At 35.7% G+C, this 16,175-nt stretch overlaps 2 protein-coding genes and 1 pseudogene across 2 annotated transcripts; all 3 read right to left on the reverse strand.

Moving 5' to 3' along the window:
• Positions 1-151: 151 nt before the first annotated feature.
• Positions 152-7,406, reverse strand: LOC103463580 (uncharacterized). The gene is made up of 13 exons (XM_008407015.2): positions 7,324-7,406; positions 6,837-7,032; positions 4,918-5,063; positions 4,700-4,791; positions 4,369-4,624; positions 4,243-4,293; positions 4,024-4,116; positions 3,329-3,409; positions 3,142-3,233; positions 2,985-3,043; positions 2,052-2,204; positions 1,913-1,962; positions 152-1,818 (listed from the first exon to the last, which is right to left on the reverse strand). The coding sequence occupies exons 1-13, from the start codon at positions 7,324-7,326 to the stop codon at positions 1,717-1,719; spliced, it is 1,374 nt and encodes a 457-aa protein (XP_008405237.1). The 5' UTR covers positions 7,327-7,406; the 3' UTR covers positions 152-1,716.
• A 3,853-nt stretch (positions 7,407-11,259) lies between these two features.
• Positions 11,260-12,218, reverse strand: LOC103464044 (chemokine XC receptor 1-like; annotated as a pseudogene).
• A 2,288-nt stretch (positions 12,219-14,506) lies between these two features.
• xcr1a.1 (chemokine (C motif) receptor 1a, duplicate 1) lies at positions 14,507-16,174 on the reverse strand. The gene has a single exon (XM_008407017.2). The coding sequence runs from the start codon at positions 15,859-15,861 to the stop codon at positions 14,833-14,835; it is 1,029 nt and encodes a 342-aa protein (XP_008405239.1). The 5' UTR covers positions 15,862-16,174; the 3' UTR covers positions 14,507-14,832.
• Between the last annotated feature and the right edge of the window lies 1 nt (position 16,175).

The raw sequence follows: 16,175 nt of genomic DNA on the forward strand, positions 1-16,175 counted from the left end.
ATAAAGATTATTTTGATATTGAATAAGTTGTCTAAAGCTTAAATTAGTATCAAATAGTTTATTTATTTCAGCAATTCAGTTAAAAAATAAAAGTGGTATATAGATTCAAACCACACAGATTAGAATATTCTGATTAGAAGATAATTAGAAGGCTTAAAGAAAAGCTTTAAACCAGTTTAAAGCTTAAACTGGTTTAAAGTAAAACATTTAAAAGTTGTGACTTTGAAATTCTTAAAAGTCACAACACTTATAAAAATGTAAATATCTAGTGAACCTCATAAAATAGATGACATGACGAAAAGAACATCTGAAGAGATCAGCCATGAAGTTAAAGCTCAACACAACTGGATAATGACCCTAAGCATAGCCAAAGTGAGTTACAAAGTGGCTTAACTACAACAAAGTTAGTCCCTGATCTCAATGTTATAGAGAATTTGTGAGCAAAGCGACCTAGAAACCAGACTCAGTTCTGCCAGGAGGAATAAGCCTGACAGTTCAGTGGGGATCCTACCAAATACTGAAGAAATGTGCGTAAACATCTAATTTTGGAAAATGATTTCTGTCATTATTGTGACATTTAACAAATAGAAATAATCTTGGTAATGCCAATTGACCTAGTGGAAGAGAAGCCTGGTTTATTTAACATCAGGCAGTGAGAATAATGGTGTATGTAAAGTTCTGGTCTCAACTGTTACTGAAAGATTATTTATTTAGACTGGCAAAAACATTGACAATTACAAATACTAACTTTATGTGCACATTTTTCTTTCTACTTAACTTTTCTATTAATATGATTGGATGCAGCACTGTGTGAACAGAAAGCTTCTTTAACAATGGCCTTTTAAGGAGGGCGTCAGCAACTGCATGCAAGATCGTAGTCAGCCTTCTTCATAACATTTGACTATTGGAAGCTTTGAGCAAAGCAATAAAGTGCAAAGTTTCAACAACAGGCTGACCTAGTGAACAGTCAATAAAGCTGTTTTACCACATGCTCTTCAGTTTACTCTTATCTCACCCTTTGCTACTTCTGGCTGTGATAGCCGCTCCACTTTCTTCCATATGTGATTTAGTGAGATATTTATTGCATGCAGCTACTCATGAACAGCTTTAAAAGAGGAAAAAAGGGAGTATATGTTCATATTTTTGAATGAAAATATGCTAGATTGTTTCCAATATTCTTCACAGCCCACATTTATTTGAACATGTGGGAAAAGTTGTAAAAGTTGACTTTAACATATCTAAAAATTTTATTTGTAGTCTTTTAAACATGCAGATTTTTTGCGAGAAAAAAAAATCCCAATTATAATTTGCTTTTACAAGTTGAACAGAGACTTTAAACATTAAACAGTATTTCAATTCTCATAATCTCTCTATAAAAAGGGAACGATACGAGCATGCCATTTAAGTAATACAGATAATATTGATCTTCAGAAGTGAAAAGATCGACATCGTCGGTCTTGCATGCTCCACAACGCATATTTTGTCATTACAAAGCAATGATAAAATATTTTAAATAACCTGAAGTGTCCAAACAAAACCATACAGGGAGTCAAGTTTGTCCAGCCACCACTTATAAATAGCAAGAAAGTAAAGGAAACAATAATAAAAAAGTCACTGTCACAGAACTTTTAAATTATTTAAAGTTATATTTTCACTTCTTTATCAGGGGTGTGAATAAGTCTCAGTGGTAGTTTATAGTATATTAACTCCTCTGCTTCAGAAATAGTCAACAAAGATTAGCACTGACAGAGATGTGCTCAAAACCATGAGGATAACAGAGCAGAGTATAACAACCACTCCTTTTGGTGAGAGATGCTCCTGAAAGCCAGAAACAGATATGAAAAAAAAAACTTTAGTATTGTAAAGTAAAACATGTGTAAGGATTCAAGTATTCAAAGCAGAGCTGTTTTACCTTCTTTCCTTTATGATGCTGATTATGTTTGGCCTTATCGAAGACAGAAACTGTAATGTAAGTTGTTTATTTTCATGTGAATCCACAACATCTAGCAGTATGTTATTAACACTGCTTGAGAGACAGACAAATTACTCACCGCTTTTTTTCTGTAGTAATGTTTTCTTCTTGGCACAGAGCACAATATTCCAAACTATTGTCAGGGCTGTGTGAACAGTCAGAAGCCAAAACACTCTCGTAGTTTCTCCCCATTCCTCAAACAAGCTGTTGATGCTGACATAGAGAAAAATGTCTGTGTGTGGAAATTTGAAAATATAAACAAAGTGTTAGGCCATATATAATCCAGGTTGGCGGTGCTTTACATTGTATTTTAGCTTTTATGATGTTTAATCTTTCATATTTAAAAAAGCCACTGCGATGTTGGACATGTTCTTTGAGCCAACTAAAATCACACAGAAATTTGAAATAAATGACAAAGTTTGCCATTTCTAACAATAACAAATTTGATAAATGTATGGAAAAAGTTATACTTCTTTAAAAGTCATAATTATGCAGGGTTAGATAGTGTGAAGAATAAATCAACTCTCAAAACTACAATATGTATCAAACATAATTACACTTATGGCCTCCTCCATAATTATCACCAGTGAAAAGTTGTATAAAAGCCTTAAAATGATTGGGATTTTCTCTTGTGTTTTCCATTGTGAAACTAGCAACAAATGAAACTGGCTTATGTGTCAACTTATATTTAAATACAGCAAAGTAGAAAGTGATAATTTATAATTTCACATTATGCTTTACAGCCAGATTAGCTCCTGCAATAGCAAGAACATATTTTAAGGTGTTTCACTCTGCTTTATCACAGTGGCAAATCATTTGAAGGTTGCTGTAATTCGTTCATGGCCAGTGATTTACCAGCTACATGAGAGTAATGCTATATTTTTACACCAGCAATTGCTAAAGATTACTCCAAATGTCCAACTGTTATACAATATTACTTCAATATTACTTTTTTTTCCCCATAAAAGTAAAATAAACACAAAAGACGTTTGGGTGATGTGAGACTACTTACATATGAAAACTTGATGGAAGACAAAGCACACACAAAGAGCACAGTCAACGAGATCATTTCTTAAACAAAGAAATTAAGCGAGCAATGGTTAGCTGGTGAATGTTCAAGATAAAGTCAAAGTGAAAACATTTTGTGCAGGAGGAAAGCTTTAACTCACAGCTCGTGGCTTGGTCCTAAAGGCAGCATTGCAATGATCCACTCTATGGAACTAATCACCAGCACAACACTCACAAGGCCAATAATAATATCCTAAAACATCAAAGTTTGCACAAACAAAAAGAAGCTGTTTATGATCAAGAAATGTCCTTACATGTCACAGTGCTGCATCAATGATTAGTACTTACTTTGGAGTTGTATATCAAAGATAAAATGAATGTTGCCAAGGAAAACAAAACAGAAAGTGAACTGCCCACAATCCTGAACTTCTACAAAGAAACACAGAAATAAACTCATTTTATATATCGAAATATTTGGAGTCTTGTTTTACGACAAAGTTTTGACATGTTCTACATCACTCAGTGAAATTCTTTGAGAACTTTTTTCCCTCCTTCACATCTAATTTGATTGTGAAGTGATCCAAATTTGGGACATCACCAATTAGCCTAGGGACAGAAAACACACCTCTTTTGTCTGTAGCAGTAGTATTGAGGTACATGTAAAAAAACATTGAGTAAAATAATCAGACAATGTCCAAATAGGAATGCAGATGAACAAACAAGACTAACAAAAGCAACCTATAGACATATAGACCAAGATTACATAAAAATTTAAATGTTTGGAAGCAAAACACAAAACCCATGTAAAGTAACATTAATGGATGAAAACATATTTTTAACTTTTACACAATTTTTCATCAGAAATGTACGCAAATCACAATTATAATATTAGTATTTTGGTGGCAGTTTTCCCCATTTTAACACCCAGCTTAGAGCAACTACTATTACGTGAGCTATCAATTTAAAACATAACAAACATTAACATGTATTAAATCCAGAAGCAGTAAGAACTTACACCAAAAATCCATCAATTCATGTCTTACCTTACATAAGTCATGAAAAAACGATGCTGTGAGATGTAAGTTATGACAGAACGATGTTGTGAGCTGGACAGCCATAATTATGATAGGTATTTGCTGATGAGACACAGGGAAGAAGCATTTTACTTTTGTACAGTTTGTTTGGTGTCTTCAGAAGAACATCGCAGCATAAATAAATGGCTTATCATGGTTTCATCTACATTGTCTTGAAGATCCACTCACCATGCTCATCTCAGCTAGAGGAATTTCCAAGCAAATCAGTAGAATTACTGTCTAGAGTAAAAAAAAAAAAAAAAAAGGTTAATAAGAATACTCTCATTCTGGAAATACTGCAAAAAACTGATTTACCTCATTTGTTGTATTCTGTGTATGGGTTTTATTACTCGGCACTGTTGTGATTGCCTCTTTTGTTGTAGGTATTTGGGTTGTAGTTGTTGCTCCAGTTGTTGTAGCTGCTCCAGCTGGTGTGGTTGCTGGAGTTGTTGTTTTTGCTACAGTTGTTTTTGCTGCAGTTGTTGTTTCTGGTTCTGTAGTGCTTGTGGGTCTGAGTACTGTTACATTCACACGTTCCCAGTACTTTGAGTACGTTTGACTGAAAGTAGCCCTGTTGGATGCAACATGAGGTAATAACTGACTTTTGATGTTGATACTGTAAATTGTACAATTGTATAAAAGTTACCTGAAGATGATGTCTTGCTCTTCTCCGTTTGCGGTCCAGTTTACTTTGACTAAACTTTTGTCCAGATTGAGTGTATTACTCACAGCTGAGTCCTGACAAGAGCAACAAACATTAGAGAGAAAACATCATCTGAAACTCATTCCCTCCTTCATGACAGAGAATATGTGAAAGATGGATGAGGTTATTAGGTGCGATCACTATAAACTGGTTGAGCTTACCTGTGAACCACATTTCAGGAGTCTCGACAGGCTAGAGTCAAGAATGATAAATTTCCCAAGTGGGGGACCGTCACCATTTAAACTCAGGCTACGAGCTTCCAGCATGAATCCCATAAAACTGACACTGTTCTTGCTCTCTAGGGAAACTGTGAATTAAGATTTATTAATGAAGCATCTCAAACGAAAGAGGGTGAATGTGGTTTCACAATGCCTTGCAAAAGTATCCATACTCCTTAAAATTGTGCACATTTTGTCAAATAAAAATGACAACCTCCCATTAGTATGAGTGAGAATTTATATCACAGACAGTGATGGCATAGTTACTTTGAAAAAGTAACTTTAATCAGATTACTGATTACTCCTTGAAAAAGCAACTTAGATTTCTGATTACTTGATTTGGAAAGTAACTTTTTTTTAGCTACTTTCAGCAGCTGCTAACAACAACGCTCCCCTACCTGTGAAAATTACATTGATCTTTGCCAATACTTAATTGCAAGTTATGTATTTTATAATGGTAACATCAACAATGTGTCTCCACTTATATGGTGGAGACACATTAGGGAGATTGTTTAATGGTTACAACAGCACGGGAAAAAAAAAAAAAATCTTTAGTAATTTGTGTGTTCCAGTATCGTCTGGAAAACTATCAATAGGATTTTAGACCCCTCCTCCCCAGCGTTCAGGTTCTGCGTTACGGCCCTGCGTTTGGAGTCAGAGGACAGCGCACAGCGCTCCTCCTGCGGCTCCACAACTCAGATGTCCCGCTGCACAGATTTGTGACACGTATCTTAATAGGCTATTACTAATTGTAATGGCGTTAAGTTGAACAGCTTTACGCACTCGTTCATTCGTGGCCATTTTAAAAGTTTATTGCGCTGTTCATATTAGTCTCGATGTTTGCAATTTTCTGGAGCGCAACGCGAAGCTCGACTCCTTCACAGGTAATATATTAAGTTGACATTAACAAAAACTAAAAATAGTTCCTGTTTTTCCAGCAACAAAATGCGTTTCTCCCTCCTCCCTCCATTGTTTACATTTCTGTCGCTGCTCATACTTTCGCATAGAAACAGCGGTGGCTCCTCAAGATGCGTAGAGGAAATACAATTCAGTTACAAAGAAAATAGTAACGCACAGTGACGCAAAGCGATTTCGTTAAGTAACTGTAGTCTGACTGGATTTGCGACAGCAGCGCGTTAGATTACTCGTTACTGAAAAAAAAATGGTCCGTCACGTCAGTCTAAAGTAGATCATGCACGAATGTGTTGTGGAAGAAAAACTGTTGTTTTGAAGATGCAACTGGAAATCTGGAAAGTGCGATGTGATTTTATCTATCTATTGGCTTCACTTTAAAACTTTAAATACAGTCCAATGCAACCAACCAATTTCTGAAGAGACACAATTAATAGAGTCCACATAAATGCCATGTAATGTCATTATACATCAAACTGTTTTGAGATTTGCGATTTCTGCAGGTAGAAGTGCAAAACTGGTAGAGACGCATCTTCCAAGAAGGTTTAAATTATTGTGCTTTAATAAATTATTGTGCTTTAATATAATTGTGTTTAATATAATTGCACACCACAATTGTATGCATTTTATTTATAGAAAAGCAAATAAATAAAACACTGTATTGTTCTTCTTCAACTTCACAATTCTGTGGTACCTGGTGTTGGTTAAGGTGATCAGTTAAAATCCCAGTTAAATGCCTTGAAGTTTGTGGTTGGAAACTCATGTAAGGTGAAGGCAAAACATTCAATACTTTTAATATACAGTCGGGGTGAGATAAGTGAAGTTTAATACTATAGCACATTTCAGCAGTTCAAATAGCTTTACATGATAAAAAAAAATATGATAGCAAGCCTGTCATATGTTTGTATCTAAAGCAAAGGTTTCAAAACACATCAAGCCATTTTGTTTACCTGTGATTGGGTCTCCAGCGTTCCTGCCGAGCTGGTAACTAACCATGAAGGGGGATTCAGATGTCTGAGGAAGACTCTCTGCCCCACCACGACCATGATGAGGTCTCATTGACTCACACACCTGTGGGAAGTTGCCATGTGAATACCCATGCAGCTTGGAGATGAAGGTAAGGCCAATAAAAATCCATGGCCACATCTAGAAAATGTAAAGTTGTTAAAATATAACACACTTCTAATTCACAGATTTCCCAAATAACATTGATTCATAGAGAACTGTGATCTATAACGTTTAAGTTTATCCGAATGTTTATGGATACAAATTAATGTTTTAGATTGAAGAGGAGGCAAACATTTAATATGTATCGTCTCTCCCGTTCCAATAAAGTAACATTGAAATCATCTTAATAAGATAACTGTCTTATTAACATCTAAAATATTCATATACATTTTTAAACTTCAATGAGATAAAAAAAAAAGAAAGTCATACCATTTTTAATAAAAGTTGAAGAAACTTAAAGGATGTCTTAGAAAAAACAAATCCTTCTTCCACGACAGTCCTCTGTGTGTGTGTGTGTGTGCTGCGCAACAACACACTGGTTAAGGAAGTCTAAAGAAACCACCGAACCCGCCCTCAGCAACAGTTACATATTATAAATAACATATTAACTATATTATATTGATAAATTAAGTCAGTTTGAAATATCAAACTAACAAAAAAGTAAGTTTTTTTCCTCCTTTGGTTTGATCTATTAGGAGAATTCTTTTATGGATCTTTTATGGGTACAAAGTACATTTCCTCTTGGTGTGTGTGCCAAATAAACAACCTAGGAATGTATCGTTGATGGCAGTCTTAGTTTAAAAGACAAAATCCAACAAATAAAAGTTTGGTCACTTTGTTAGGAATTTATGATTCGCTATTATCATGTTTTAAAGATGCTTGACATAAAAGAAAAGCGAATAAAAATGAATCACAATCTTTTTTGTTAAGTACCTTCCCAACAAACCTTCTCTACAGATTTCCTCTTCCATTGAAATCCTTGCAAATATGTAAACCATTAAAATGATTTCACAGGTAACATTAACTCTGAACATTTTCATAGTTTATTGCTATGATGAAACGCTTGGATGCAGTGCTTTTATCCACCAGAAGGTGGCACCCAGGGCGCAAAAACACTGCTGCAAATTTAATAAGTGATTTTTAAAATGTTATCACCAAACAGCCTATTCACTTCCATTTAATTCAGTTCATTTACATAGCACCAATTAGCAACAAATGTTGCCTGAAGCCATTTTTAAGGTCTATGTTTGTATCTAAAGTAAACATACATAAAGAAATACATGGTCAATTAAATCCAATTCTATCAAAATGAAAGTTGCTGACTGTTTTATATAACAATGCAGTCTTTTTCATTTTTGTTTTCATTTTACATGTTAAAAATAAAAATTCATTCTTTAATCTTAGTCTGTGAATATTTTGGGTCTTAACTGTATTTGTGTTAAATAGTTAGATATTTAAAGAATATTGGGGTCTTAGATATGACAATCTACCACATGTTGTTTAAACTTTAAACTTTAAGGTGGGTTTGGGAGGGTTGCTGGTGCCTCTCCAGCCAACGTTCCGGGCGAGAGGCGGGGTCACCCTGGAAAGGTCATCAGTCTGTCACAGGGCAACACAGAGACACTCACACCTAGGGACAATTTGGAGAGGCCAATTAACCTGACAGTCATGTTTTAGGACTGTGGAGGAAACCGGAGTACCCGGAGAAAACCCACACATGCACAGGGAGAACATGCAAACTCCATGCAGAAAGACCCGGGCTGGGAATCAAACCCAGAACCTTCTTCCTGCAAGGCAACAGCTCTACCAACTGTGCCACTGTGCATGACATGTTCAAATTGATATCCTTTGCGGAATCTGAATTGGTGTGTTAGCTCAGCGTTTTGTTACATGCTGTTGAGCATGTTTGGATATTAATCTCTCGAGAGACACCACAGAATGTGTGCATTCTGGTTTTCCATTTGCTCAATGTTTAGTATAAGTGTGTTCTTAGCTTGTATTCTGCCTTTATGTATATTGTCACATTGCATGATGTTATACTAACAAATTGAGCCCTCTAAAGATTTTAGTGACATTTTTGCAAATATCATTAGTGAATGACAACTAAGGCCAACACAAATATCCATAACTACTTAACATGTAATTTACAGAAAGCTAGTGCTTTCTGTAAATTCCCACTCACAGTTAGCTCTTTCAGAATGGCACCAAACTAAAGGAAAACTAGTGACATGTGGACTTATTATGTGTATCAGTGGGTTGCTGGTTCAAATCCCTGCTCCATCTTTCCTATTCATGTCCTTTGGAGAGACACTTCACCCATCTGTTGATGGTCAGAGGGTCCAGTGGTGCTGGTGTGCATCAGTGTGCCCCAGTGCAGCAGTGGCTACAATCCTGTAGCTTTCCACCATCAGTGTGTATGTAAGTCCACTGTAAAACATTTGAGCCGCATTTAGTTGCGTCTCCTATTTTCTACTCTAAGTCAAATAAATTTAGCAAGTTTTAGATTTTGAACCTAAATGTGTGAGTTTGAGGAATGTAAACTTACAGTAGTAAGCTGTGTTAAATTTTTATTACATTTTGTCATATCTCCAAGAGTTGAATAAACTCGAGATTTTAAGATAGCACTTAAAAAAACTGAAAGAAGACAGGAGTGGGAATTATTTCCCAGTGTGCTTAGCGGCATGTTTTTGTACCCTGTGTGGCACAGTCAGAGAGAGGGAAGTGTGTTACATTGACCTGCCTCTTGTGTGTTATTAAGGCAAATGTTCATTTTAATAAGATTATAAGATTCTCAGTTTACATGTCCTATTCACACTAAATGTTTTTGATCAGAATTCATTGTCAGATCATAAATTTTCTTCATGCAATTTGAAACAAAATTTTATTAAATTATTCTAAAGTAAAATAAGTAGTTATTTTAAACTCAATAATGTGAGTGAAAATAATATGTGCTCTATGCACATTGTGAAATAACTATATGGTTTAAATTGTGGCATTAAGCCTCATAATGCAAGATGAATGAGCTAATAATTGTATTTATTCATACTTGTTTTTTGAGAAATCCTTGAATCTCCCATGGCAACCATTCGGCTGTGTAAAACGTTTGGGGGGGACAAAGCAACACCTTGGAGGATGAAGCTCCTCCTTACATCTGAATTTTAAGTTTCTGCGATTCTCCCTAACAGAGCACCCCTCCCCAATGAGTCCCCAACTGAACTCCTTCAGACTAGCCAGCAGCAATTAGCAAACACCTAATTGGGGGATCTGCACTTCTGCTGAGCTCATTATGCAATCTACTTCTCAGTGCAACGCTGGTAAAATCATTGTTAAAGTAAAGAGCACTGTTGTGATTACTTCCTGAATGCAGAGTGACACAGCAAGAGACAGAGGCTGTATTTGAAGACGTTAAATTACAAAGTCCAATATTATACATATATACAGCACTTTTATTATAATTGAAGGTAACATGACATGGTTATTTAATTGTGCTATAAAATGGCACGATGTGGCTGGAAAACACCTAATACTGCACCATTAATAAAAAAGAAAGACATATTAAAATCAGAGCCATGTCTATAATCAATGAAGAACTCAAAACAACTTGACCCCCTAATGAAACCTGAACATTTTAGGGTTCATTTCCGCTTACAACATAACATGTTAGAGATGACAGACAAAATACAGAAAAAAACCTCATAGGACACATTTGGCAGTGCAACATGCCATTGTTTGATTATTTTTCCTTGAGGACATGACATTTAGCAGTCATGTCCAACATCAGGGCATACCAATGAAGGAAGGTCCACGAGTGCTTTGTGGGAGAACTTTACCAAGCATTTTTGTAGTGAATGTTTTGTTGCACATGCTTTTTTCATGTGTTCAGTGCTAGTATTTCTTCCATCCTACGTCCTTACAAATACATGGATTTACTTGAATGTATGTATTTATTTGACTTGAGTCCTTCATATGTGTGAATTACTTTGCTGCTGCCAACATCTGGACTGAAATGTATGTCAATTAAATTATTAAAAATATATTTGCTTAATAAAAAGATGATGTGTTTAACACATATATATATTTTACACAGTGTATATTTTATTCTGCACGCTAAATCTTTGCTGTTGATCTTCTTTCCCTTTTGATTGATTTAACTATTTTTAAAGAGAATATATACAAAGCACATGTTTTAAAAAAATCTGGAATCACATTCAAAACAAAAATATGTATAACAACATCCATTTAAACATGCATACAAATGTAACAGGGAAAGGCCACACTGCTAAATTAAAAGCAGAAAAATCAAATCACTTGTAAAATTTACAGGTATGAGTATATTGATGAAAGGACAGAAAAAACATTATACAATTACAGAGATTGAGAAGGGTTTTGCACTCTAACCTCTTCGTCATTAACTGAATTTTGTCTCCTGCAGATTTTAAGCGGTAATGACATCAAGTTGCTTCTGAACTTTTTATTAATAATTGCGTAAACCACAGGCTTCAAGCAGCAGGTGGAGAAAGCAAGGTGCTGACTCACATGAAATGCAAGCTCTAAGTTTGTTTTTGACAGCTGATCCAAGTCGTGTGCAAAAGCTCTCGAAATATTTATGACATTGTAAGGTACCCATCCGATGTAAAACACAGCTGCAGTATAGAAAATTTAGATAACTGCCTTGTTCATTGTGTTGGACTTTGTTCTTTTGATCGTTATCAACATGTGAATAAAGCAGAAGGCAATCACTGTAAATGCAGTAAAGAAAAGCAAATTCTGCACTGCAATTTTTACTTAAATATTGTAGTATTCATTGTTGTGTGTACCAATGGGGTAGGTGTGGAATCTTGCTAGTGCAATACTGATCATCCACATGGAGACAGACAGAAAGCCCAAAGAACTCTTGTTGAACAGATGGACGTCAGTCAAATAACTGTAGATGCTGGACATGGTGGTAAAGAAGAAGATGTTGCTGTAAAACCCAATGAAAAGAACAAAAGTCAAAAACTTGTAGACAATATCTGGAAACACCAATCCCTGGACGAGGTCGGCGACTCAGAAGGAGAGACCAATGGTGAAGACGAGGTCAGAAATGGCCAAGTTTAAAATGAAGACGTTGGTCAGAGATTTCAGGTTTTCGTACAAAGCCAAGAGCACAAGGACGAGGATATTTCCTATCAGACTCAGAGAGATGACGATAGAAAAGAGCACTGGCGAGAAATTGGCTCCAAACTGGACCTCACTCTTCTCACAGACATTGCTACCACCAGTCATAGTTGAATTTTAACAAGGAATCCATAGTTGGTGAAGTGGAACCTGCAACAGAATGTATAACTCTGTATTTATTAGTTTTGCGCAACCCTCCCTTTCAGCAACATTATGGCATCAGTTAAAACCAACTAATTTACCGAGTTTAGAGCGATTTGACACAAATCTTTCACAGATTTCATCGTCATAGTAACAGTCGCATCCATAAATAAAGCTGGAAAAGTTCTTTGTTGCTGTTTAAGTGATTTTCTTTTTTAAAGAGACAACTCCAGTATTTACATTTAGAGCCAAATCACAGCTCCTGTTTTATAGCCACTGCTTTTTGATAAGTTCAAAAAGAACTTACCTTCCCTTCTGATGGGACTGAAACTGATATGACACTCTGACTTTACGCTTTCTGTTTATCACAGCATTTTTTTCTGGTGTAGTTATCTTTTTAGATCGTTTTAGTAAACTCTCATATGGGTTTTAATTAGCTCTTTACTAAAACAGGAAAAAGAGGTTATTAAAACAGAAAATCTCTATTTCCTGTTTTAATAAGTTATGCATGACACCCTCTTTTCTATTTGTGAAGATTCATTAGTTTGACAGAACTGATTTTCACCAGGCATCCATGTTTGGGTCTACCAATTCATCTTGTAGAACAACACTGAGAGAAAAACAGTTGACCTTGCCGTTTTGGACATTTTAAAATGTTTTTATTTTGCTCCTACTAATTCATTAAAATCTCACCTCCAGCTTACTATTTACTGCTCTATTCGCAGGATCAACTCGAAAACATGTTTCCATTAATATTCAAGTGTGTGGATGCAACGCTTTGAGCAAGCAGAAGATGGCATTGTTTAAACATAAAAAAGATGTGCAGTTTTTTTTATGTTTGCAGCATACAGAGAATCTTTGCTCTGAGTTAAATCATAAGTAAAGTTACTTTCCATGAAAAATGTAAAATAATTAATAAATAATAAAATATTTAAACCTGTTTAATATGTCATATAAAAGAATAACTTTTATTACATTGAAAAAGTGCACAGTGATTTTACAAATATAAATTACAATGTAAAATTAAGTCAAATACAAAACAATTAAACTGTTGAAATAGCAGCTCATACAGAAATGAACTTACTTTTCAAATAATTTGTTAAAAAAAAAAAAAAGGAGAATTTACTGGCTGTACAATAGAAAATTGCAGTTTTTACCAGTCTTCGGACAAACTTACTAAAATGGCTGAGTACAGCATTGATTGAAATTTAATGCTAAGAGCATCATTATTACTATTAAACCAGTCTGAGTTTTTCAGTCAGGTACTGATGTCCTTTGGAGTCACATCATCTACTGATGTCTGTCCAAAATCACAGCATCTGTCTGTCAAAATATTTTATAGCATGCCTTGCTTTCCTCTGCTCATAAGCTTTATGGAGATGATTTTTCCATTAGGAATCAGATGTTGACCACAGTGACAGAAGAACCAATGTCTGCTTTGAAGATAATGATATCACTGTGCGTGATTAACCAGCAAACTGGCCTAAGCTTAACTCCAAAGGGAATTAACGAAATATTGTCAGAAGGAAGATGACAGGAAGCAGACCAAATCATGCAAACAAACAGATTTGCAACCTTTGCTTTTTTGCACACCTCAGCAGTACAGATTAATTGCATCCTTTAAGTTCACATTGAGTCCACCTTGAGAATGCACAGAATCAAGTGCCCTACTCTTAACAGAAAGATCAGCCTCTCAGGAACTCCGGAGCCATTTTTTCTCCCCAGATTGATCCACGCGAGACAAGATTCTGCATTCTGACTTCCTGATTGTCAACTGGACACAGACAGCTGACCATTCGATGCAGCAGTGACTTTAAATGGTTTCTGAATTTCCCGCCAACAAATGCATAGAAGACAGGGTTCAAGCAGCAGCGAGAGAATGTAACAAGTTGACAAAATTATCCTTTGCCTTGATTTAAGCTTTTATATTTGACATTTTTATTTTAGCATGAGAAACGGTGGGACAAGCACAGTACTTTTACAAGCCTGCAGATTTAATTGCTTGGTTTAGTAATGCAATACACACATATTTATCAGTTCCTGTTTTCTCTCTTTTTTCATTATACATTGAGAACAATGTACACTGCTCAAAAAAATAAAGGGAACACTTAAACAACACAATATAACTCCAAGTAAATCAAACTTCTGTAAAATCAAACTGTCCACTTAGGAAGCAACTTGCTTCCTAAGTGGACAGTTTGATTTTACAGAAGTTGTCCACTTAGGAAGCAACTTGCTTCCTAAGTGGACAGTTTGATTTTACAGAAGTTTGATTTACTTGGAGTTATATTGTGTTGTTTAAGTGTTCCCTTTATTTTTTTGAGCAGTATATAATTGACTGATCTGACTGATTTAAGACAACACTTCAAATCTATTTCAAGACCCGCAGTATATCAAATAAAGCAATAAGACCCCCACATTGTCTTCACTCCAACACATGAATGTGTTGGAGTGAACGACACATTCATGTGTTGTTCACTCCAACTATTAATCTGTCTGAATAACTTCAGACAGATTAATAGTTTGTTTCAAAAGATCGAATGTGGAGCACTTTCTCTTAACATTACAGACCATATATCTTAAAAAACAATCTTCCCATCTATATATCATTAACATGGAAGCATAAAAAGATATTTGCATCTAGTACATTGATGCTCGTGATACACAATTTTGCATTCTTATTTCCTGATCATCAACTGGACTCGGGCGGCTGAACATTCGAAGCAGTAGTGACTTTAAATGATTCCTGAACTTCACACCAACAAATGCATAGAAGACCGGGTTCAAGCAGCAATGAGAGAAAGCAATCAGTCGACAAATGTAAAAGGCATAGTCAAGCTGGATACTCCTATCACAATCATTAAATAACTGAACTTCACTGTAATGTAAAATTCTCAAAAAGATTGCCATGTTGTAAGGCACCCAGCCTACGAAAAAGACGGCCACGATGCAAAAAACTAATTTTACTGCTCTGGTTTTTGTGCGGGACTTGGTTTTAGTGATCCTCTTTAAAATCTGAATGTAACAGAAACCAATCACTGCAAATGCACCCAAGAAGAAAACATTCTGCTGGGACATACCAATCATTTTCCATTGCGTGTCTTTAAATTCACAACCCAAAGAGTGTGCACCATTGTGGTGGACTGAGACGAGGACAGTTTGTAGCAGGGATGGCATGGCTGCTCCAATGCTGATCATCCACGTGAGGACAGACAGAAAAAACCCAGTCCCAGGTTTTAGAGAACTCATGTCAGAGAGCGGGTGGACCACTACCAAATACCTGTAGATGGTCATGATGGTCAGAAAGAGGACGCTACTGTAAAACCCAGTGAAAAAGACAAAATGCACAATCTTGCAGGCAGTCTCTGAAAATACCCATCCCCAGACGTCGTACATGGCCCAGAAGGGGAGACCGATAGTGAAGACAAGGTCAGAGACGGCAAGGTTGGCAATGAAGATGTTGGTCAGAGATTTCATGTTTTCATACAAAGCCAAGATGACAAGGACGAGGATGTTTCCTGTGAGACTCAGAGCGACGACGATAGAAAAGAAAATTGGAATGGTGATGGATCCAAATTTAACCACTTCATCTTTGTCACAGACTTCATCATCATAGTCCTGGTCGTAATCATAAGTAGAGTTTATAACAGTAGAGTTAAAGGATTCCATAGCTGGTTTGGTCACACCTGCAAATCAAAATTAATATTGAATTTATTGATATGGTAAAATCTCTTTTAATACCTACAAGGTATTTACTTTGGAGAACAGAATAACTTACCTTGTTCCTCATGAGATGCTGGTGTAACACTGAATGTTCAGAAGTAGGTAATAAATAGTCAAACAGCTGTTCTTCCTCTTCCGGTTTCAGGTGTGGTGGCTCGGTGTAAGTTACCAGTGAAATGTGCTCCAAATTAATTTTGGTTTTATTATTAGAAATGCTTTTTAAAATAATTACTTCAGTTTGCTTATATATTTACAGATCT

This window comes from Poecilia reticulata, chromosome 4 (genome assembly GCF_904066995.2).
Source record: "Poecilia reticulata chromosome 4, P_reticulata-male-v2, whole genome shotgun sequence".
Taxonomy (NCBI): domain Eukaryota; kingdom Metazoa; phylum Chordata; class Actinopteri; order Cyprinodontiformes; family Poeciliidae; genus Poecilia; species Poecilia reticulata.